Source organism: Dama dama, chromosome 12 (genome assembly GCF_033118175.1).
Source record: "Dama dama isolate Ldn47 chromosome 12, ASM3311817v1, whole genome shotgun sequence".
Classification (NCBI taxonomy): Eukaryota; Metazoa; Chordata; class Mammalia; order Artiodactyla; family Cervidae; genus Dama; species Dama dama.
Genome location: NC_083692.1, coordinates 41,079,462 through 41,099,001, shown reverse-complemented (window position 1 = coordinate 41,099,001; position 19,540 = coordinate 41,079,462). Strand labels below are relative to the sequence as shown.

The 19,540-nt window shown below is 39.5% G+C and overlaps 1 protein-coding gene across 2 annotated transcripts in view; it reads left to right on the top strand.

The window, feature by feature from the left end:
* FBN1 (fibrillin 1) overlaps positions 1-19,540 on the top strand; it is a 258,201-nt gene that overhangs the window by 32,365 nt on the left and 206,296 nt on the right. For both annotated transcript variants that reach the window (XM_061157087.1, XM_061157088.1), the window contains exons 3-5: positions 2,472-2,570; positions 14,224-14,319; positions 17,659-17,754. In XM_061157087.1, the coding sequence (XP_061013070.1) occupies positions 2,472-2,570; positions 14,224-14,319; positions 17,659-17,754 (291 nt within the window). The remainder of the gene's footprint in view (positions 1-2,471; positions 2,571-14,223; positions 14,320-17,658; positions 17,755-19,540) is intronic.

Genomic DNA, 19,540 nt, shown 5'->3' with positions numbered 1-19,540 from the left:
ATTCCTGGCCATGTAGCCTATGTCATCACTTTGATGGGTTTTTTAAAAAAAAGTTTATCATTGCTGCCTTCCTTATTGTAATTTCTGTGTTGGCCACCTACAAGCCTACCCAAACCTTGCATGTTGAATTTGGGTGATGGAGGCTAAAAGGAAACCTAACTCTTAGACAAAGAGGAGAGGAAGCAGATAGAGCATCATATGAAAATGAGTGAAAAGACTGGGGGAGGAACTCTGATGGTACCAGAGATTCCTGTATTGATTCTGTTTCTGTGGCAAAGCTCAGATGCTCGTATCCCACAAACGTTGTGTCACAAGTCACATGCCAGACAAGGTGGTGTTTAACGGAGATACTAAGTCAGATTAGTTATGACATCGGTCCTCCATGAACTTTTACAGTCATCACACCTGTGAAATAATTTTCAGTTTTTGGAAAAATCCATTAGTATAATAGGGAAATTAGAGCTGAGAAGCCATTAAGGAATCATGTTATCCCCCTTCTCATTTGGCCAAAAATGATCCATGGAGAAGAGATTATTTCAATCAGCATTCTCTTGGTGACCTGAAAAAGTAAATTCCCTTCCCAGTTCTTGATTTTGACTAAAAAAACTTATTCATTTGGCATGTTGTGGTTTATGTCAAAATCAAAACTGACTAAGAGAGGAATGTAATGGTTTTTGGAGTTTTCTAGATGAACTTAAAAACAAAACACTTTCCCTAGTGTTCTGTGGAATCTCTGAGAAATGCTACCTTCAGGTATTTAAATAAATGTTTGTTGAGCCCTTTGACAGCTTATTTCCTAATAGTTTTCAATCTCCATCCTAGGACTCTTCTGACATTCTGATGCACTTTCTATCAAGGGCATTATTTTTGGCCTTGCATATTTCATTTACTTCTTGCAAGTTTGTACAGGAGTTTGATGGAAAGAATCAAGTCTATGAGTATAGAAGAGTAGTGGCCAAATCTTGGTCTTTTGATAAACACAAACCATTTGCCATTTGAACTTATTATTCAGTCCAGTTAGCAGAGCATTTGGTAGTAGTTTGATATTAGTCTCTGGGTGACTTGAAGATGTTAATAGTTCTCTAAAAGATGAATGGCTTCCTGACTGTAGAATCAGTACTATTAAGTGGATTCACACTTCCCTCAGACTGCTGATGTAGTTCACAAGAGGACTAAATGTGTAGGATATAAGTTGCTCTGTAGATCAGATGTTCTCAGCTGGCAGGATCTGAACCAGGAAGCAGTCTGAGCCAGGCATGGTATTTTTTATAAAGATTACTAAACTTTAAGCATTTACAATAAAATAGGCTACCAAGAATACTGCTACAAATTTTATATCACTAACTCTAAGTTAGTGTAAAAACAGAATGTGTATGTGTATTAGTTGCTAAGTCATGTTTGACTCTTGCGACCCCATGGACTGTAGCCCACCAGGCTCCTCTGTCCATGGGATTTTCCAGTCAAGAATACTGTAGTGGATTGCCATCTCTTTCTCCAGGGGAATCTTCCGGACCCAGGAATCGAACCCAGGTCTCCTGTATTGCAGGCAGATTCCTGCATGGCAGGCAGATTCTTTACCCGCTGAGCTACAGGAAGCCCCATACATACATACATACATACATATATATATGTATATGGGCTTCTCTGGTGGCTCAGTGGCAAAGAGTCCTCCTGCCAATGCAAGAGACACAGGAGAAGCAGGTTTGATCCCTGGGTTGGGAAGATCCCCTGGAGGAGGAAACAACAACTCACTCCAGTATTCTTGTTTGGGAAATCCCATGGACAGAGAAGGCTGGCAAGCTACAGTTCATGGGCTCACAAAGAGTTGGAGACTACTTAGCTACTGAACAACATATATGTGTCTGTATGTATATGCAGGAATATATATACAAACACACAAATGTATATGTGTGTGTGTATGTATATATGTGTATGTGTGTGTATATATGTGTATGTGTGTGTATATATATATATATATATATATATATATATATATATATATAGTGAGAGAAAAAGAGAGAGAGAGAGAGAGAAGGAAATGGCAACCCACTCCAGTATTCTTGCCTGGGAAATCGCATGGGCCGAGGAACCTGGAGGTCTACAGTCCATGGGGTCACAAAAAGTTGGACCATGACTGAACGACTAAACAACAGCAGTGCAGGATTTTTGCTTGTTTGGTTTTCCTTTTATAGACTATCCTGGGCTTGTTGACAGACAGTGAGCTGTGGAATAAGTAAAGAGAGGCTAGAGAACCACTCATATGGATGAGGGAGCTTCCCAGTCTTAGATTCTATTTAGTCCAATAGGTTTGTTTTATAAATGAGTAGACCTGAGGCCTGAGGTCACACAGGTCATGATAGAAAAGTTAACAGGGAACTTGACAGTCCATGTTTCCTCACCTGAGGACTAGGGCCCTGTGAATCACTGTGCTCTGAAGCCATGTGCTAACAGACCTCTGCTTTTATTCACAGCCATTTGCCGGCATTCCTGTGGGGATGGATTTTGTTCAAGGCCAAATATGTGCACTTGCCCATCTGGTCAGATAGCTCCTTCCTGTGGCTCCAGATCCAGTGAGTATAACATGTCATTATATATAATATTATTTTATGTGGTTATGCCCTATTTTCTCCTAAATTTGATTTTGGCTTTTCTCTTGCCTGCAATACACTTTTTTTTTTTTTTTACTAGAACATCTGCCTTCTCTGCTGTGCCCAAAATACTTAGAATGGCTCTCCTCAGTCTGGCCTCCCATTTCCCTTCTTCACTTTTTATAGAGAAATTACCTGTGGGACATAGTTACTATGAATAATATAAAGATTTTGGCCTCTTTCTGTGTAGGTGTCATCTTATTTATCTTTGTATCTCCAATGTAAACACCATAAAATATACTCAATGACATGATCGTTTAATGTATATTTTTGACTCAAGAAAACTAGGCATTCTTCCTTGTGGTACTGAAGGAGGAATCTGATTAAACACTTTTTACAACTTGAGATCCTGGCCTTTTGCAAGAGGACAATGTTAGGAGTCATCATGGCAGTTTATTGGGGATGATTTATCATGAAGCGCAAACATATTTTGCCTTTTAGAATTTTACCACTTTGTTCATTCTGTGATGCCAAGGAAATATCCACAGTTCATTATTCAGAGACTTTGCCAGCTTATTCTGTTGTTTTTGTTTTTAAATGTGGGTGCTCAGCAGTGAATTAGGGGAAATGTGGGGATTGGGAAGGAGGTGAGTCATTGGTTGTTAAAAAATGAAGTTCATATCTATATAAACAGCCCCTCAACATCTTGACCATTACCAAGGCAAAAATCTTAGGTTCCTTTTCCACTTCCAATTTCTGGTGAGAAAATACACTTCCCTTACAGCATGTTCTGGTTTTGACATGGTTTTGAGAGTATTGTGGAATATTGTGAGCTTCCCAGGTGGTGCTAATGATAAAGAACCCACCTGCCAATGCAGGAGATGTAAGAGACGCAGGTTCGATCCCTGGGTCAGGAAGATCCCCTGGAGAAGGGCATGGCAACCCACTCCAGTATTCTTGCCTGGAGAATCCCATGGACAGAGGAGCTTGATGGACTATAGTCCATAGGGTCACAGAGTCAGGCACAACTGAAGCAACATAGCATGCATGCGTGCATTGTAGAATAAGTACATTCTCTGTTGTCGACTGCAAGTAGAGACTTGAGCATGATCGAGATCCTGTTACCTGTTAAGGGTCCTAACATTTAACTGTGGTTCTCATGAACCAACTAACAGAATGGGGCCAATAGTTCAGGGTAGCAGACCTTCTTGGTGCCCACTCACATACCTTGGCATTCATGGGTTACACAAAAAACTCTTGTCTTTAGAGCTCTGTAACATTTTTCTGGCCGGGGAGCATGCATGGCAAGCTGGAAAGGCTGAGGGGATTAATTAGAAGCACCTCTTAACCAGTGACAAACGGAAAGTGTTGGATTAATGCCTGTGCTTCCTTGCCTCTCATTTTGCTTAACTATGAGGTGTGTTATGTGCTGTCTTCTAAAGTTCCCTGGTGGGATGGAGCCCAAGATGCCCATGTAGGAACAGGCTTGAGAATGTATTTCATTAATTTCCTTCTGTTACCTCTCTCACTTTTCCAGTCTCTTTACCAGTGTTTCCTGAAATTACTTCTAAAAGAAACCACTGACATTTGAGTTATTGTCTCAGAATTTGCTTCTGGTGGAAACCAAATGGAGACAGATGAGGACTGAATACAGACAGTTGTAGGTTGGGATAGAAATTCTCCTGTGGGCTGGGGCTTATTTGCTTATTGCAATGAGTTTAGCATGGTTTTTTTTTTTTTTTTTTTTTGCTATTTTTTAACTTTTTATTTTGTATTGAGGTATAGTTGATTAACAATGTTGTGAGAGTTTCAGGTGAACAGCAAAGGGTAGAATGTTCTTTCTTGATCTCAGCTTGGTTTTGAATGTGTGTCCTCCAAGCAACAGGAGGTTAATTCCATATATCAGGAGCACTTGAGCTGGAGGAGTAGCAGGAGGCAGCGTGCTCAGTTGGCAGCACTTTGGGGAACATGCTGGATGCTTCCACCTCGATCAGGATGATGACCTCCAGGCTGCCTGTGAGGAGTGAGAGCCTCAGGTGGGGAAGGAGACTACATAGCAAGTTGGGAGTAGAGCTATCCCTCAGGTTGGTCCTTCAACCAGCCACCAACACACCACTCCACAAGGGGGAGGAAGTACAGTCAGGTAGCAAACTGGATAGCCAGCTGGAAAGGTCTTCAATGATAGTGTGAGCTGCTGACGATTCAGTCAAGCAAAAATCACGAGATGTCGAGAAAAGAGGTTAATAAGATCAGAGTGAAAAGCCGTGGTTGTAGTAGATTTCAAGCTAGCAGTGATGTGGGAGGAGTACAGTGGTAAGGTCCTGTGGGCCAGATTAGGGTAGAGGCTGAAGTCCAAGACTTGTGCGCGGTAATCTTTGAGGAGGTTTGGGTCTGTCTGTGGTGCTTGTTCACTGGACAAAATCCCCAAGTACTTTGTGGATGAGAATGAAGTGAGGGGGAGGACACGGTTTCATGAGGGTTTTTGAGGCATTTGGAGCCTTTAAAATCATTGGCTTGGACTCTACCTGAACTAATAACGTCCAGACATCTTGCACAACTAAAGTTGGCAGAATGTTTTATTAATAAGTAAAGGGTAGCTGAGGAATGATCAGAATTCATTTCTGATCTTTTTAAATGATGCTCTAGGAAACAGCTTTGCCATCCTATAGAACTTTCTGCCCATGGTGTGGTAGACAAATGTGGGTAGGTCACTTTGCTAGCTCTCCCGGTAATAGAAGGATAATCTAACTGAGTGAAATGTTTGCGTTCACAACTTGCGGTTCTGGTAAGAAGGAATAACTTTAGGTCATTTTACCAATATTTCTGAGAAACTGTATACTTGTTATGTGATGGAGTCAAGGAGATCCAGGTGAGTTGTAGGACCTCTGAGGCTTTAGCCTTCTTACTTGAAAATATAAAGAATGAAAGGAAGGTTGTTCTTTCAGGTTGTTTCCAACTTGTGTCCTGTGACTTTTAAAATAGGAAATGATCTCTTAGTGACCTGAATGAAAGATTGCATTTCCAGAAAGTCCAAACTGCCAGCCAGCAATTCCTTTGGACACCAGGAAGTCGTGGCTTCCCTTAACCTATTGGGAGTCTTGCCACCGGTCATTGAGGCACCAGGGCAAAAAGAGGATTGGCTAGACAGGCTCAGAACAGTGGATTTTCTGGACTTTAATTCTAGGTATATTAGGACTGCTCTCTACTCTCTCAGTCTCTGAGGCCAGAGATGGATCCTGGGCAATTCTAATTCTCATAAAGACCTGTCATGGGCGATCCATGAATTTTATCACACTCTCCTTAAATATATATAAGTACAATGGATAAGTAAAATAGATAAAGTGTATAAAATAGATATATAAAATAAATAATATAGATATATAAATAAAATGTATTATCTTTTTAAATAGTATTCAGTATATTTTTATAAAAGGTGTTCCCTAAATTTCATATTTTAGAATTTTGAGTTGAATTTATGCTCATTCTATTTTATTCTTTATGTTTCTTAAAAGGATTGAAAAAATTAAGCTTACTACTTTGAGTTAATTGTAGATTCACATTCAATTGTAAAACATACTTCGTAGCGATCCTGGGTGTCTTTTACCCAGTTTTCCTCATGTTAATGTCTTGTGATACTATAATACAATCTCACAACCAGGCTATTGACATAGACACAGTCAAGTTACAGAATACACATTGCTATCACCACCAGAATTCTTCATATTTCTCTCATATCCGTTTCCTCCTGCATCCTCCTTAACCCTGGCAACCACTAATCTGTTCTCCATTTCTGTAATTTTGTCATTTCAAGAATGTTATGTAGATGGAATCCCATAATATATAACCTTTGGGAATTGTCTTTTTCACTCAGCATAATTCTCTGGGAATTCATCTTATTGTGATGGTTCTGTGTATCAGTACTTTGTTCTCTTCTATTGCTGAGTAGTATTACATGCTATGAATGTAAGGTTTGTTTAGCCACTCACCCATCGAAAGATATCTGAGTTACTTCTAGTTTTTGGTTATTCAAACAAAGCTGCTATGAACATTTATGTACAGGTTTTTGTGTGAACATAAGTCTATTTCTTTGGTATAAATGCCCAGAAATGCAATTGCTGGGTTGTATGGTAGTTGCATATTTAGCTTTTCTAGAAACAGCCAGCTGTTTTTGTAGTGGCTGTAACCATTTTACATCCTCACCAGCAATGTATGAATGACCCAGTTTCTTTATATTATCACCAGCTATCAGGGTTGCTGCTATTTTCAATTCTAGCTGTTCTGATGGGTATATGGTAATTACATCACTGTAATTTTAATTTGTGTTTTTTCCTACTGGCTTATAATGTTTACCATTTTTTCCTGTGCTTATTTGTCACCTGCATATATCTTCTTGAGTGAACTGTTGTCTCTTCACATCTTTTGCCTAGATTCTAACTGGATTCTTTACTATTTTAGTGTTTTGAGAGTTCTTTGTGCACTTTAAATCCTAGCCTTTCATCAGCTATGTAATTTGCAGGTGTTTTCTCTCACTCTGTAGCTTGCCTTTTCATCTTCTAACAGAGCAAAAGTTTTAAAATATGTTTGAGTTCAATTTATCAATTTTTTCTTTAATGGAAAATAATTGTGCTTTTGGTCTCAAGTCTAGGAACTCTTTGCTGAGCCATAGATCCTGAAGATTTTCTCCAGTTTTTTCCCCCAATGTTACAGACATTTACATTGAGGTCTAGGTGTAGTTGATACCTGTGGATGTCTGATTCCTCCAACCCACTTATTGGGTTGGCCAAAAAGTTCGTTTGGGTTTTTCCATAGGATGTTTTTGGCCAACCTAATATTTCCAAAAAGGTTGTCCTTCATCAGTAGAATTACTTTTTCAGTTTTGTCAAAAAATCTGTTGGGTATATTTGTATACATCTACTTCTGGTTTCTCTATTTTATTCCATTGATCTATTTGTCTGTCCTTTCTCCAGTATCATACAGTCTTGATTGCTGCAGCTTATAGTAAGTTTTGAAAACTGAGTAGACTAATTCCTCCCACTTAATTATTCTTTTTCAAAATTGTTATTCTAGTTCCTTTGCTTTTCCATATAAATTTTAGATTCGCCTTGATATTCTCTAGGATTTTGATAGAACTGCTTTAAATCTGTATGTCAGTTTGGAGAGTATTGACATCTTTACTGTTTGGAACCACTTTTAGTTTGGATAAAATTTTATCATTTTTAATTCATTTCAGTTTAGTTAGAATTTGGGGTACTTGTACTCCCAACCTGAATCCAAGCTTTAAGGATGTAAGAAGCCCAGGGGAACAATTGTAGAGCAGTAGGTTAGCAAGTTTAAGCAAGTATGGTACAACCATTGCAGAAAGTAGAAGTATGAGGATACTCAGAGGATGGGAAGGTAGCACTGTAGCTGGTCTGGAAGAAGTGACCTTGGAAAGGATTTTCAGGAAAGTGCGGGTTTTATATGAACAGAGAGAAGAGGCTTGGGTGGAATGTGCTCAGATTTGTCCATAGAAACAATTGAACTCTTTGCTTTCTAGTTAACCCTCTATGAAAGTGTCTTTATCACTGCTATCATATAATTTGTCTTTCTGTGGATCTTTTTCAGCTCTGCTAGGTTTTTTGTTTTGTTTTGAGATTCCTTAGTGAAATTGCTGTACTAATTGGTGTGTCTTTAGGCACCATAGACTATGTACTTAAAATGTCATTGCCATTATCTCTCCCAGTGAAAATCATTTTTGTCCTGCTCTGGTTCTGGCTGCCCCTATGGACTGTTTTCTCAGGTGTCGAGTCCAGAAGTTAGTCTTGCTGTTTGTCTTATACTTTTCCAAGGGCTTACATTAAAATCATATGTGACCATACAGATGCTTATTTGCAAATGGCTCCCAGTGTTCTTTCTGCCCCTTGTGCCTGCCAAGATAATGGAAGAATTTTAGGATCATTCCCAACCTAATACATCCACCAAAAAATCATTGCCTGAGGTATTTAGACCTAAGCACCAGCTCTGCATCTCTGCTGTTCCAGTAGTGTGTTCGCTTTGCTCTCTTCGGGCAGATTGTTCTTAAGAATTAACTTGTGCTGGGCTGTAATCTAAAGAAAGTTTCTTCTGCTCTTTCTGATGCCTGGCAAATGGAGGGCATTCAGTAAATATTTGTTAAATGACTGAAATGACTGACCTCTACTGGAACAAACATAAAATTCGTTTGGGACTCTATATGGATGAGGGTTAATGGCAACATTTTCATGAGTTCTAGGATGGTGAACCTTACCTGAAACCCTTTGAGGCTTTCTGCCCATCTTGGAGGGGAAGTTCTCCTTGGAGCTAAATGCACGTGGCAGCCATAGACCTGTGCACAGGCATTTGAACTCCCTTAGTATTTTCAGTTTCTGGTAAAGTCTTAACGCTGATTGAGTTTAGGAATATATTCTAACTTGAGGTGTTTAGAGCATTCAATGAGTTCAAATGGAGCCCTTATTTTTCATTTGGCTTTTTCTAGAGAAATAGAACCTGATCTCCTAATTGCCACATATCTGAAATTTTTTGTCACATTAGGGTGAATTTAGAATTTGCATCAATGGCAGGACTCAATCACAGATAAAACCAGTTTGTATACTCTCTAAATTATAGTGAAACTTCGTATCTAGTTCCTTTTTTTCCCACAGAAACCCTGAATGAGTGCTCCTGCCATTAAGGAAATACTTTTTCTCCTAATGGTCTAAGACTCACAAAGAATGCAAATTTAAACATGTTTGTGGCAAAGCAGATGATTAAAATCCTATTATCAATGGACATGAATTTGAGCAAACTCCAGGAGATAGTGGAGGGCAGAGGAGCCTGAAATGCTTACTACAGTCCAGGAGGTCGCCAAGAATAAGACACAACTTAGCAACTGAGCAACAACAGCAATCGGTTGATGAGCTTGCTCTTCTGGCCTAAGGATACATGGTTCACTGGTTTATTTGGACCATTGGACTAACCCTGCCTTATTGTTTCACAAGTCTGATCAAGGGCTTTTATTTTTTAAAGGAGAAAGAATATTTTATGCTGGAAAAAGTTTACCTGAAAGATAGGGTAGAAAAAAAGTATAAGAATGTATCAGGGAGGTTTTTATTATATTCCATTTAAATATAAACTTATCATTCTTTCCAGAAAGAAGAACTCATTCTGTTTTTCAATTTAAACAAGTCTTGTAAAGTCACTGTTTAAACTACTGTTCGCTTTTTTATCTCAAAGTAGCTAAATGGCTTTGTTGCTCATGTGGGAATGGAAATTAGCTCTTGGCATGAACCACTTTAATTGAAATCAGTTTGTGGGTTGAGTTCCTTTGCTGCTTGACAGATGACATCATTTCCTGTGCTTTTCCCAATCCTCACTGTTTTGCTAAGATAGGATGAAGCTAAGTTTAACTTCAGATTTTAAAGCAACTTACACCTTTTCCTGACCTACTTAGAGTATTATCCAAGTTTTTCACCAAATCATTTCTTTTGTATACTTGTAAATAGTTTTTTAGTTTGAAAACGTATTTTGGCCAAGACATTTTAATAGAACTGTGGGAGCCTAAAATAACTGTTTTAATAAGTTTCCTGGGTTGGTTGATTTCTATAACAATGTTCTGACAGAGAAGTTATTTCTGCTTTTATATATGGGGAAACAAAGATAAAAATATTTTTAATAGTAACCCACTCAGAGCTATGGAAGTGCTTAGGATGCGAAGGGCAACTTCACAGTCTCTGTGTTTGAGTATATCTTGTGGTGTCGTTATCATGGAGCATGAGTTAAATAAACAGAAATTAATTTGGCAGAGTTTCATACAGTACCTACAAGCAGGCAGGGAATGCTCTGAGCACTTTGGAGATATAATTAATAATCATGATGCTTCCCACTCCCTACCCTGTGATGCTTGATGTTTTTAAACAAATGGGCTACAGATAGGAGAAATAACTTAAAAATAGATTTGGTTATAGAACATACCTTTCTGAAGAGAAGTATAAAGTACTCTGGAGTCAGAAGGAAGAGAGTCAATATCTAGTGGGGAAGGGAAGAAAGAATAGAAGTCAGAGAAGATCAAAGGAAAAAAGAGACATTTGCCGTGGATCTTGGAGACAGAATTTCAGGATTTGGTAAGAACGTTGTGTAAGTTGTGTGTTGGAGGTTGAGAGTTCAGGGCAAAGACAAAGAGATGGGTGAAAGAGGAGGTTCCATGAAGAGAATAGCACATAGTACCAGGTATTGGGTATAGCACTTTGTAGGCACTCAGAAATATTTGTTGAGTGAATGAATGACTGATAAATAAGCCTGGGAACAGATTGTTGTTGTTATTGTTCAGTTGCCCAGTCGTGTCTGACCCTTTGCAACATCATGGAATGCAGCTTGCCAGGCCTCCCTGTCCCTCCCCATTTCCTGGAGTTTGCCCAAGTTCATTTCTTTGCGTTAGTGATGCTGTCCAGCCATCTCATCATCTGATGCCCTCTTTTCTTTCTCTCCTCAATCATTCCCAGCATCAGGGACTTTTCCAATGAGTTGCCTGTTCACATCAGATGACCAAAATACTGGAGCTTCAGCTTCAACATTAGTCCTTCCAGTGAATATTCACGGTTGATCTCTCTTAAGATTGACTGGTTTGATATCCTTGCTGTCCATGGGACTTTCAGGAGTCTTCTCCAGCATTGCAGTTTGAAGGCATCAATTCTTTGGTGTTCTGCCTTCTTTATGGTCCAGCTCTCATAACAGTACATGACCACTGGGAAGACCATAGCCTTGACTATATGAACTTTTGTTGGCAGAGTAATGTCTCTGCTTTTTAGCACACTGTCTAGGTTTGTCATCATTTTCCTGCCAAGAAGCAATCATCCTGATTTCATCGCTGCAGTCACCGTCCGCAGTGATTTTGGAGGCCAAGAAGAGGAAATCTGTCACTACTTCCACCTTTTCCCCTTCTGTTTGTCATGCAGTAAGGGGGCCAGATGCCATGATCTTAGTTTTTTTTTTTTAATATTTAGTCTTAAGCTGGCTCTTTCACTCTCCTCCTTCACCCTCATCAAGAGGCTCTTTAGTTCCTCTTCACTTTCTGCCATTAGAGTGGCATCATCCTCATATCTGACATTGTTGATATTTCTCCTGCCTATCTTGATTCCAGCTTGTAACTCATCCAGTCTAGCATTTCTCATGATGTGCTCAGCACATAGGTTAAACAAACAGGGTGACAACAGACAGCTCTGTCACACTTCTTTCTTGATCTTGAACCAGTCAGTTGTTCTATACAGGGTTCTAGCTGTTGCTTCTTGACCTACATACAGGTTTCTCAGGAGACGGGTTGGTGATATGGTATTCCCATCTGTCTAAGAGCTTTCCACAGTTTGTCATGATCCACACAATCAAAGGCTTTAGCATAGTCAGTGAAACAGAGATAGATGTTTTTTTGAAATCCCCTTGCTTTCTCTATAATCCAGCGAATGATGGCAATTTGATCTCTAATTCCTCTTCCTTTCCTAAACCCAGCTTGGACTTTTGGAAGTTCTTGGTTTGCATAATGCTGATGCCTAGCACGCAAGATTTTAAGCATGACCTTACTAGCATGGGAGATGAGTACAACTGTCTGGTGGTTAGCACATTCTTTGGTACTACCCTTCTTGGGGATTGGGATGAGGGTTGACCTTTTCCAGTCCTGTGGCCACTGCTGGGTCTTCCAGATTTGCTGACATAATGAATGCAAAACCTTGATGATGTCATCGTTTAGAGATTTGAATAGTTCTGCTGGAATTTCATCACATCCACTAGCTTTATTAACTGCAGTGCTTCTTAAGGTCCACTTGACTTTGCATTCCAGAATATCTGACTCTGGGTGACTAACCACACCGTCGTAGTAATCCAGTTCATTAAGACCTTTTTAAATATAGTTCTTCCGGGTATTATTTCCATCTCTTCTTGATCTCTTCTTTCCATCTCTCATGACCTTGATCTCTACTAGGTCTCTACCATTTTTATCCTTTATTGTGCCCATCTTTGGGTGGGATGGTCCCTTGATGTTTCCAATTTTCCTGAAGAGATCTCTAGTCTTTCCCTTTTAGCTGTTTTCTTCTATTATCAAGGCATTTTTTCATTGAAGAAGGCCTTCTTATCTCTTCTAGCTGTTTTTCTGGAACTCTGCATTTAACTGGAACATATTAGGAGTAGGCAAAGGAGCCCTGAAAGACCCATATGACCATCCAGAAGAGGGCCTAAAATGCTGAGATGGAGGGGCTTCTTGGTACAGTAGAGATGGGTGCCTTTGATGGTGTTTTAGGATGTATATGACATGTTGTTGAAAAGGTGCATTCACCCTCAACTTACCTCTTTGGTACTCTGTGAGGGCATAGGGCATATTGGGTTCTGGCACCTCCCTTTTCTTGTTGTGGTGCCAAGAGCTGTGTAGCTCTTTATAAAAATGGCCCTTTCTCCTGAAATCAGCAGCTTCTTTGTGATACTGAACTGAGCATCGTAGCAGAGTATACTGAAGAAGCAGGCTGCTGGGAGGAGCCTCCTCTCTGCTCCTGGGAGAAGATGGAGGTCCAGTGCTCCCTGAAGGCTAAGCATAAGAGCAAGCCCTAAGCAGCTGATTTCTGCTCTTACACAGAAAAAGGGGTTCTCTTCTCTTTATGTGAAATTATTGAGGCGTTTTCTCCAGGAATTTACTCCCACAGGGCAGAGTAAGCCAAATTTCCACGCCCAATCCTGGCCTCCTTGTATAGGGATGTGTCAACAATGATGAATGATTAATTCAATCAAGCCTTTAGTCTTCTCCAAGTAAGGCAGTTGATTGTTTCTAGAAGACTAAGGAACAGCCTGGGATTTGGAAAGTGTTACTAGAGTGCCTGAATTACTGAAATAGAGAGAGCCTCGGCGCTGAAGGAATCAAGGGCACATGCTGTGCTGTCGTTGTCTTTCCCGGTGTCTTTCCCTCTGGCCAGCTCTAGCATCTCATCGTCTCAGTCTAAGTCAGCCTGCTGCCTGGGGTTTTCCTGCCTTGGGTGTTGAAGCTCTCACACTTCTGTAAGTGACAATGTGATAAAGAGTGGATTTACCACACTGCAGGTCTTAGATGGTTTAAGGTGACAGTTTCAACAAGGTGCTCTTTCGGAGCCAAGTCCAGCTATCTTTGTTATCATGCAGCCTCGTTATTAAGTGCCCTTGTAGGTCTTCTTTCCCTTCTTTCTGCTGCCTCCTAAATTTCTTTTAACATCATTTCTTGGAATTTGTCACTCTGAATGTCTACTGCCCACCCATCTGGGACTCTGCAACTTTTAACAAGAAAAATATTGCCATTGTAATCTCGCCTTGTCTGGCCCCTCAAGGTGCTATTTTCTTGGTGTAAATTACAGAAATGACATTGAATGGTAAGTTCTGCTAAATTAGGGAAATCATTGAGCATTCTTAAAGTCGTTATGAAAGATACAGTTACATTGAACTGTAAATGATTTTAGTCACACAAAATATGACATGTTTAGCATTGTCAATTAGGTTATTTCTGCATAAATATATGATTATTGATAAACCATTTTATTTTCTCTTCAGATCACTACAAATCAACTTCTGTGAACTGTTGAGATCCATGTACTTAAATTGTAGAAATAAATCAGTCCTTTTTTTCTTTCTTTTCAAGTCCAACATTGTAACATTCGCTGTATGAACGGAGGTAGCTGCAGTGATGATCACTGTCTGTGCCAGAAAGGATACATAGGGACTCACTGTGGACAACGTAAGTAAACTGTGTGGACGTTCACCTACGTTAACAAGAAGAATACAGAGATGAGTGATGGTGGCTTTTCTTTGACTGCCTAGGATATGGCGTTTTTACAGGTGCCCAGTAACTCTTACAGGTGAATAGATCACTTCCCCCACACACAGAATATCAAATTTCTGATTAGAACCTTGGAACCCGGTTATTTGATTCATTTTTCTTTCCTTTACCTTCATCACCCTGCTTACCTCATTTCTGACTCGCAGTCACCACCCGAGGTGCAGAATTGTTGTTCATTCCACGGGTATGTCTTGCACTTGATTGCCCGACATCTCCCCCTGGATTTTCGAGAAGCATCCTCAATAACATATGTCAAAATTCAACCTCATCTTTCTCCCCAAACATGTTCTTTTTCTTGATTAATGGTGTCTGCATCTCTCTAGTTTCCTAGTCTGGATTCTGCTATTGTATTACTCCTCACACTGCTGGTCAGTGTGTTGGTTTACACATAAACACTGTTTATTGTGTGTCTACTGTGTATCGGTCTCAGTGCTTTGCAGAGATGAAAATTCCTCTAAAGAACTAATTTTTTATTATACTAAGAATACCCTGAAGAAAATTTGAAAAGCTTAAATATATAAAAAGCAAAAGTTTCCACAATCCCACCTTTCCAGATGTTATCTTCTAGTCTTTTAATGCATATTTGGTACATGAGCTCTCACTGTATGTGTAATTTCTCATATAACTTTTTTACTTAATATTTTATTAGAAGTTAGTTTCATTTTATTGAATGTTTTAAAAATATATTTTAATGGTTGCATAATAGTCCATTGTATAGAGGTTTTACTGTTTGTTTATTGCATCCTTAGCGATGAACATTTATTCATTTTGTTTCCAATTTTTGCCCATGTGTATGTATTTGCTATGATGAATAATGCTATGATAAATAAACCAAAGTTTATTTAATACCTTCCTGACTGTCTGTACACTGTAATATAAGTAAGAATGGGGATTAAATCTTTGACAGCCCCCAGCAATAATATGGAGGGACAAGAGGTAGGACAGCCTCCCAACCTGGGAGGCCCTTTCGCTGAGTGTTAAGGGGTGGGTAGGAGTTCTTTTGTCAGATATTGGGAGGTGGGCCTTTTAGGTAGCTGGCTCAGCATAAGCCAAAGCCTAGAACATGACTTAGCATGGGATGCCAGGCTTTGGTATTGCTATGACTTAAGTGCCGAGAGGAGTGATGGGAAGGGAGCTAAGGTCAGAATACAAGTCATGGGCCAGGTTTGGAGAGCCTTTATGCATAACATGTTCTCATCCAAAATAGAACCAGGAGAGGGAAGTGAGAAAACAATAACCAACAACATTCATCTATTGAGTTATTTATCTTGTTTACCATATGCTCAGCACACATTCAGACTCTTTACATGTATTAACTCATTTGATATAACAACAGCACTTACAGGAAGAGGCCTTTTTTTATTAATATCTACATGAAATGAAGACATTTCATGCTGGGGTACAGGGACTTCAGTGACTTGTCTAAAGCTATACAGGGAGTAATCAGCAGAGTTGGGATTTGAATCCATGCAGTCTAACTTCACAGCCAAGGCTTTTAATGCTGTGAAATACTGGCCTTATATACTTCACTCACAACAGTTTACAATGAGGAAGATCTCTGTGGCCACACTGTGGGGGTTGAACTTGAGGGAGAAGGAACAGGAAGCAGGAAGACTAGTACTAAGGCTGTGGCTTCAGAGATGCTGGGATGAGGGTGGATTTAAAGGCATTTTCAGAAAGGGGATCAGAAGGAGCCACTGTCATCCTCCTGTTCCCTTTCATGCACCTGAGGGAGCAGAGCCTAGTGTACAACAGGCACTCAGGTAACACCTGTGGATTTTGAAAGCCTTTCCTAGACTTAAGTTTCCTAATCTGAAAATTGGGAGGGTTGGCTTAGGCAGCCTCAAAATTTCTTTTCTGCTTAAAATCTCATAATTATTACCTGACTATAAATTAAGAAGTAAATTAGAACAGTGGACATATATAAACCTCTCTAATTTTGTATGATAAATGGACTACTGCCTTGACTTGTGGCTATAAGGGGTTGTCTTGGTCCAAGTACACTGATCCCAATGGATGTCGAGATAGAATTAGATGCACAAGAGATTTATTAGGGAAAAGCCTAACCTTCAGACTGTGATGGATGTCATACCCCTGTGCAAGGAGAGAGGGAAGGAAGCACTATCACAATTGTGCAAAAGGAGCCTCAGACTGTAGTGCAACCTCCAAGAAAGCTTTGGTCAGGCTGATAGGGAGTCCAAAATCAAGACTGCCCATCACAATAGCTTCATGATGGGCAGAAATGTCCAGTCTCCACAACACTTAGTTGCTGAGTGGTCCCCACCAGGTCGTTGGCATGAACATAGTAGCAGATCAGCCAACTAAGCTCCTCACAGTAGGTTTTCTTGGAAGGAGATCTGAGTAGCTCAACTGCATGACTGCCACAGGGTATAGGAAAAGTGTACGGGGAATATACGAAGGGGAAATAAATGTAAATGGAGGTGTTAGGGAAGCCTCTTGGGGGAGTGAGGTTTGAGCTGGGCTTTGAAGGGTGGGTGGGACTGGCAAATTTGGCAGGGACAGCCTAACACCTGTGGATAAAGATGCCTAGGAAGAGGCTATGCTTGAGTGAGCCGCAGGAAGTTGTACAGAGAAGAGTTATTCAGGGAATGAGCTTTCAAGTCTTATTTTAATGTCTTTCTTGACGAGTAAAATGTTCCGCCCTCAAGGATCTCTGGACTTATCTTACCAGTATTTTCCAGAGATTCTCTTGTAACACTCAATTGGGTCTTCATTATGGTACATAAATTACTGAGTGTCAGTATTTGTGTTTTGTTGTTGGCAGTTAATAGTAGTGTTTTGTCATTGGCAGTTAATAGTGTGATTTAACATGCTGCATTTCTGTAAAGATGGCCAGTGTTTTCCCTCATGAAAACTGTCTGGAAATGAAACATAAATCATAAGCAAAAGAATCAGTTTGTAAAATGCAGCTCTCATCAGGGGTGTCTCTTATAAACCACCACTGTAGATGCAGAACTGAAAAGCATTGCTGAGATGTTTTCCAGAATGAAACTGCCAACATTAACACGGGTATATACTCACCTATTCCAGGTAGTTTTACCTGAGTTGACTGAGGGATATCCAGGAAACTGGAACTGTACAATAAATGTTTAAAACAAATACCACAGTGACTATTTAGATTTTTTTTTATTGTCATCCTTTCAGGGGACAGTCAGTGTTACTTTATTAGCATGTACTCAGGTGAAGTTTCTCAGCTTCTGTCTCCTTATTTTACAGCTGTCTGTGAAAGTGGCTGTCTTAACGGAGGCAGGTGCGTGGCCCCAAATCGATGTGCGTGCACTTACGGCTTTACTGGACCCCAGTGTGAAAGAGGTAATTTTTTTAAATGTATCGGCGTAACGATGTTCTGATGGCTAAAGCTATGATTGATTTCAACAAGCGTTTGGCTTCTTGCAGCTGCTTTGTGAGTTTTGCTGAGGTTTCTGAATTGCCATTGGGAAGGCTCCTGGGATGATATGACAATGGCCCCAAGCCTCTGCATGTTATTCAGTAATTCTTGTCAGTGGACTGCAGGACTCAATAGTGAGCCTATGCATAAGTACCAGTTGGCATCAAGATAAAAAGAAGAAAATTTCCCATAGAGTAAGGATTATTATCCTAGTAAGTTAGGGAAGTGACTCCAAACAAAGCAACTGTGTGGAAATGGGAAACATTCAGAATGAAACAAAAATTACACCTAAAGATTTCTTAGGACCTATTGGCTATAGTGGCATACAAGCTAAACATTCAGAATTCATTAGAAATATTAATTGCCAAGAAACTGTGCTTTCACAGCTGTGATTTATTCAGTATTCACTGTGGCTCATTGACGTTGTGTATGTTTATCTCCCCTTTGCTGTGTGAGATGATCAAGGCTCTGGGTGGTCAAGGAAGCTGCCCAAGGTCACACACATGATAAGCAGTGCTAATTTGAATGTGGCTTTTCTGTTTTCAAGTATAATGCTGCTCTTAATTGAAAAAGATTTCTACCTGCTTTGCCTACCTATCCATGCAAACATGACTTTGAGATATATGTAGATGTGCAACCCCTAACTTTTGCTTTGTTGATCATCTTTCTCTACCTTGGTAGGCATGTTCTCATCATTCCTAGTTTTACAGTGAAGGTTGAGGAGATTCATTTCATACCAAATGGCAAAAATACTCTTGAAAAATACCCTATGAAAAATACTCATGAACATTTTAAACTGCAATCATCACTTTTCTCCAAAGTTGTATAAAGATCATTTTATTCTAAGATGGAAAGTGAAGATTCAGTGGCAAGTGTTGACTATATGTTATTTAAAAACAAAGAGTAGAGGGTGGTATGTGAGAAATTGTTTTCTATTTCCATTTTTACAAGTTTGTCTAAATTTAGTTCTTTGCTGATTAAGTAGCAATTTCTGTTTTAGCAAGTAACTCTACTATTACTGGACAAATTATATTGAATTTCTGTTCACAAGGCCACCACATGGTACAGATATGTGAGGCACTGTGAACTCTTGGCCTTTCCATTGTACTTGGCATCATTTTGGAGTCCCTCTTTAAAACTGCTTCTTTTTTACAATTTGTTGTATTTTTATTGACTTGGAGCTAAAATATAGCTAATAGTCTCAAGAGTAATAAAGACAACTGTTTTGATCAGGTAGTATTCTGTGGCCTTATTATTTTGCTCAGTGACAAGATACAGGATTTAAATTGTTGAGATTAAAACTTCTTAACATGTAACTTGAGAAATGTGTGAAAATAATTCGACAAGTGATAAAAGTGGACTTAATTTGTTTTAGAAAAATCACTGATAGAATGAAGTTACAGGGCGTTTTACCTCTAGGAATTTGCGGCAAAGAATACTGATACCCATAGTTATAGATATTGATAACATACTCTAAAACTATTTGACCAACTACAGTTATTTCTTTGACCAAGATCACGAAATGATGTGAATGGATTAAGTTGCTAAACTATTCATGAAAACTGGCATATTTACTTAAGGATATCTCCAAATTTTGGCGTGTCTTTAACTGCTCTCCTCCATGATAAAGGTATCCTAAAATTTGCACTTAGGTATAAATACATGTTGGCCCCAAAGAATCTTCACAGTGGTTATCTAAATCAAATTGAT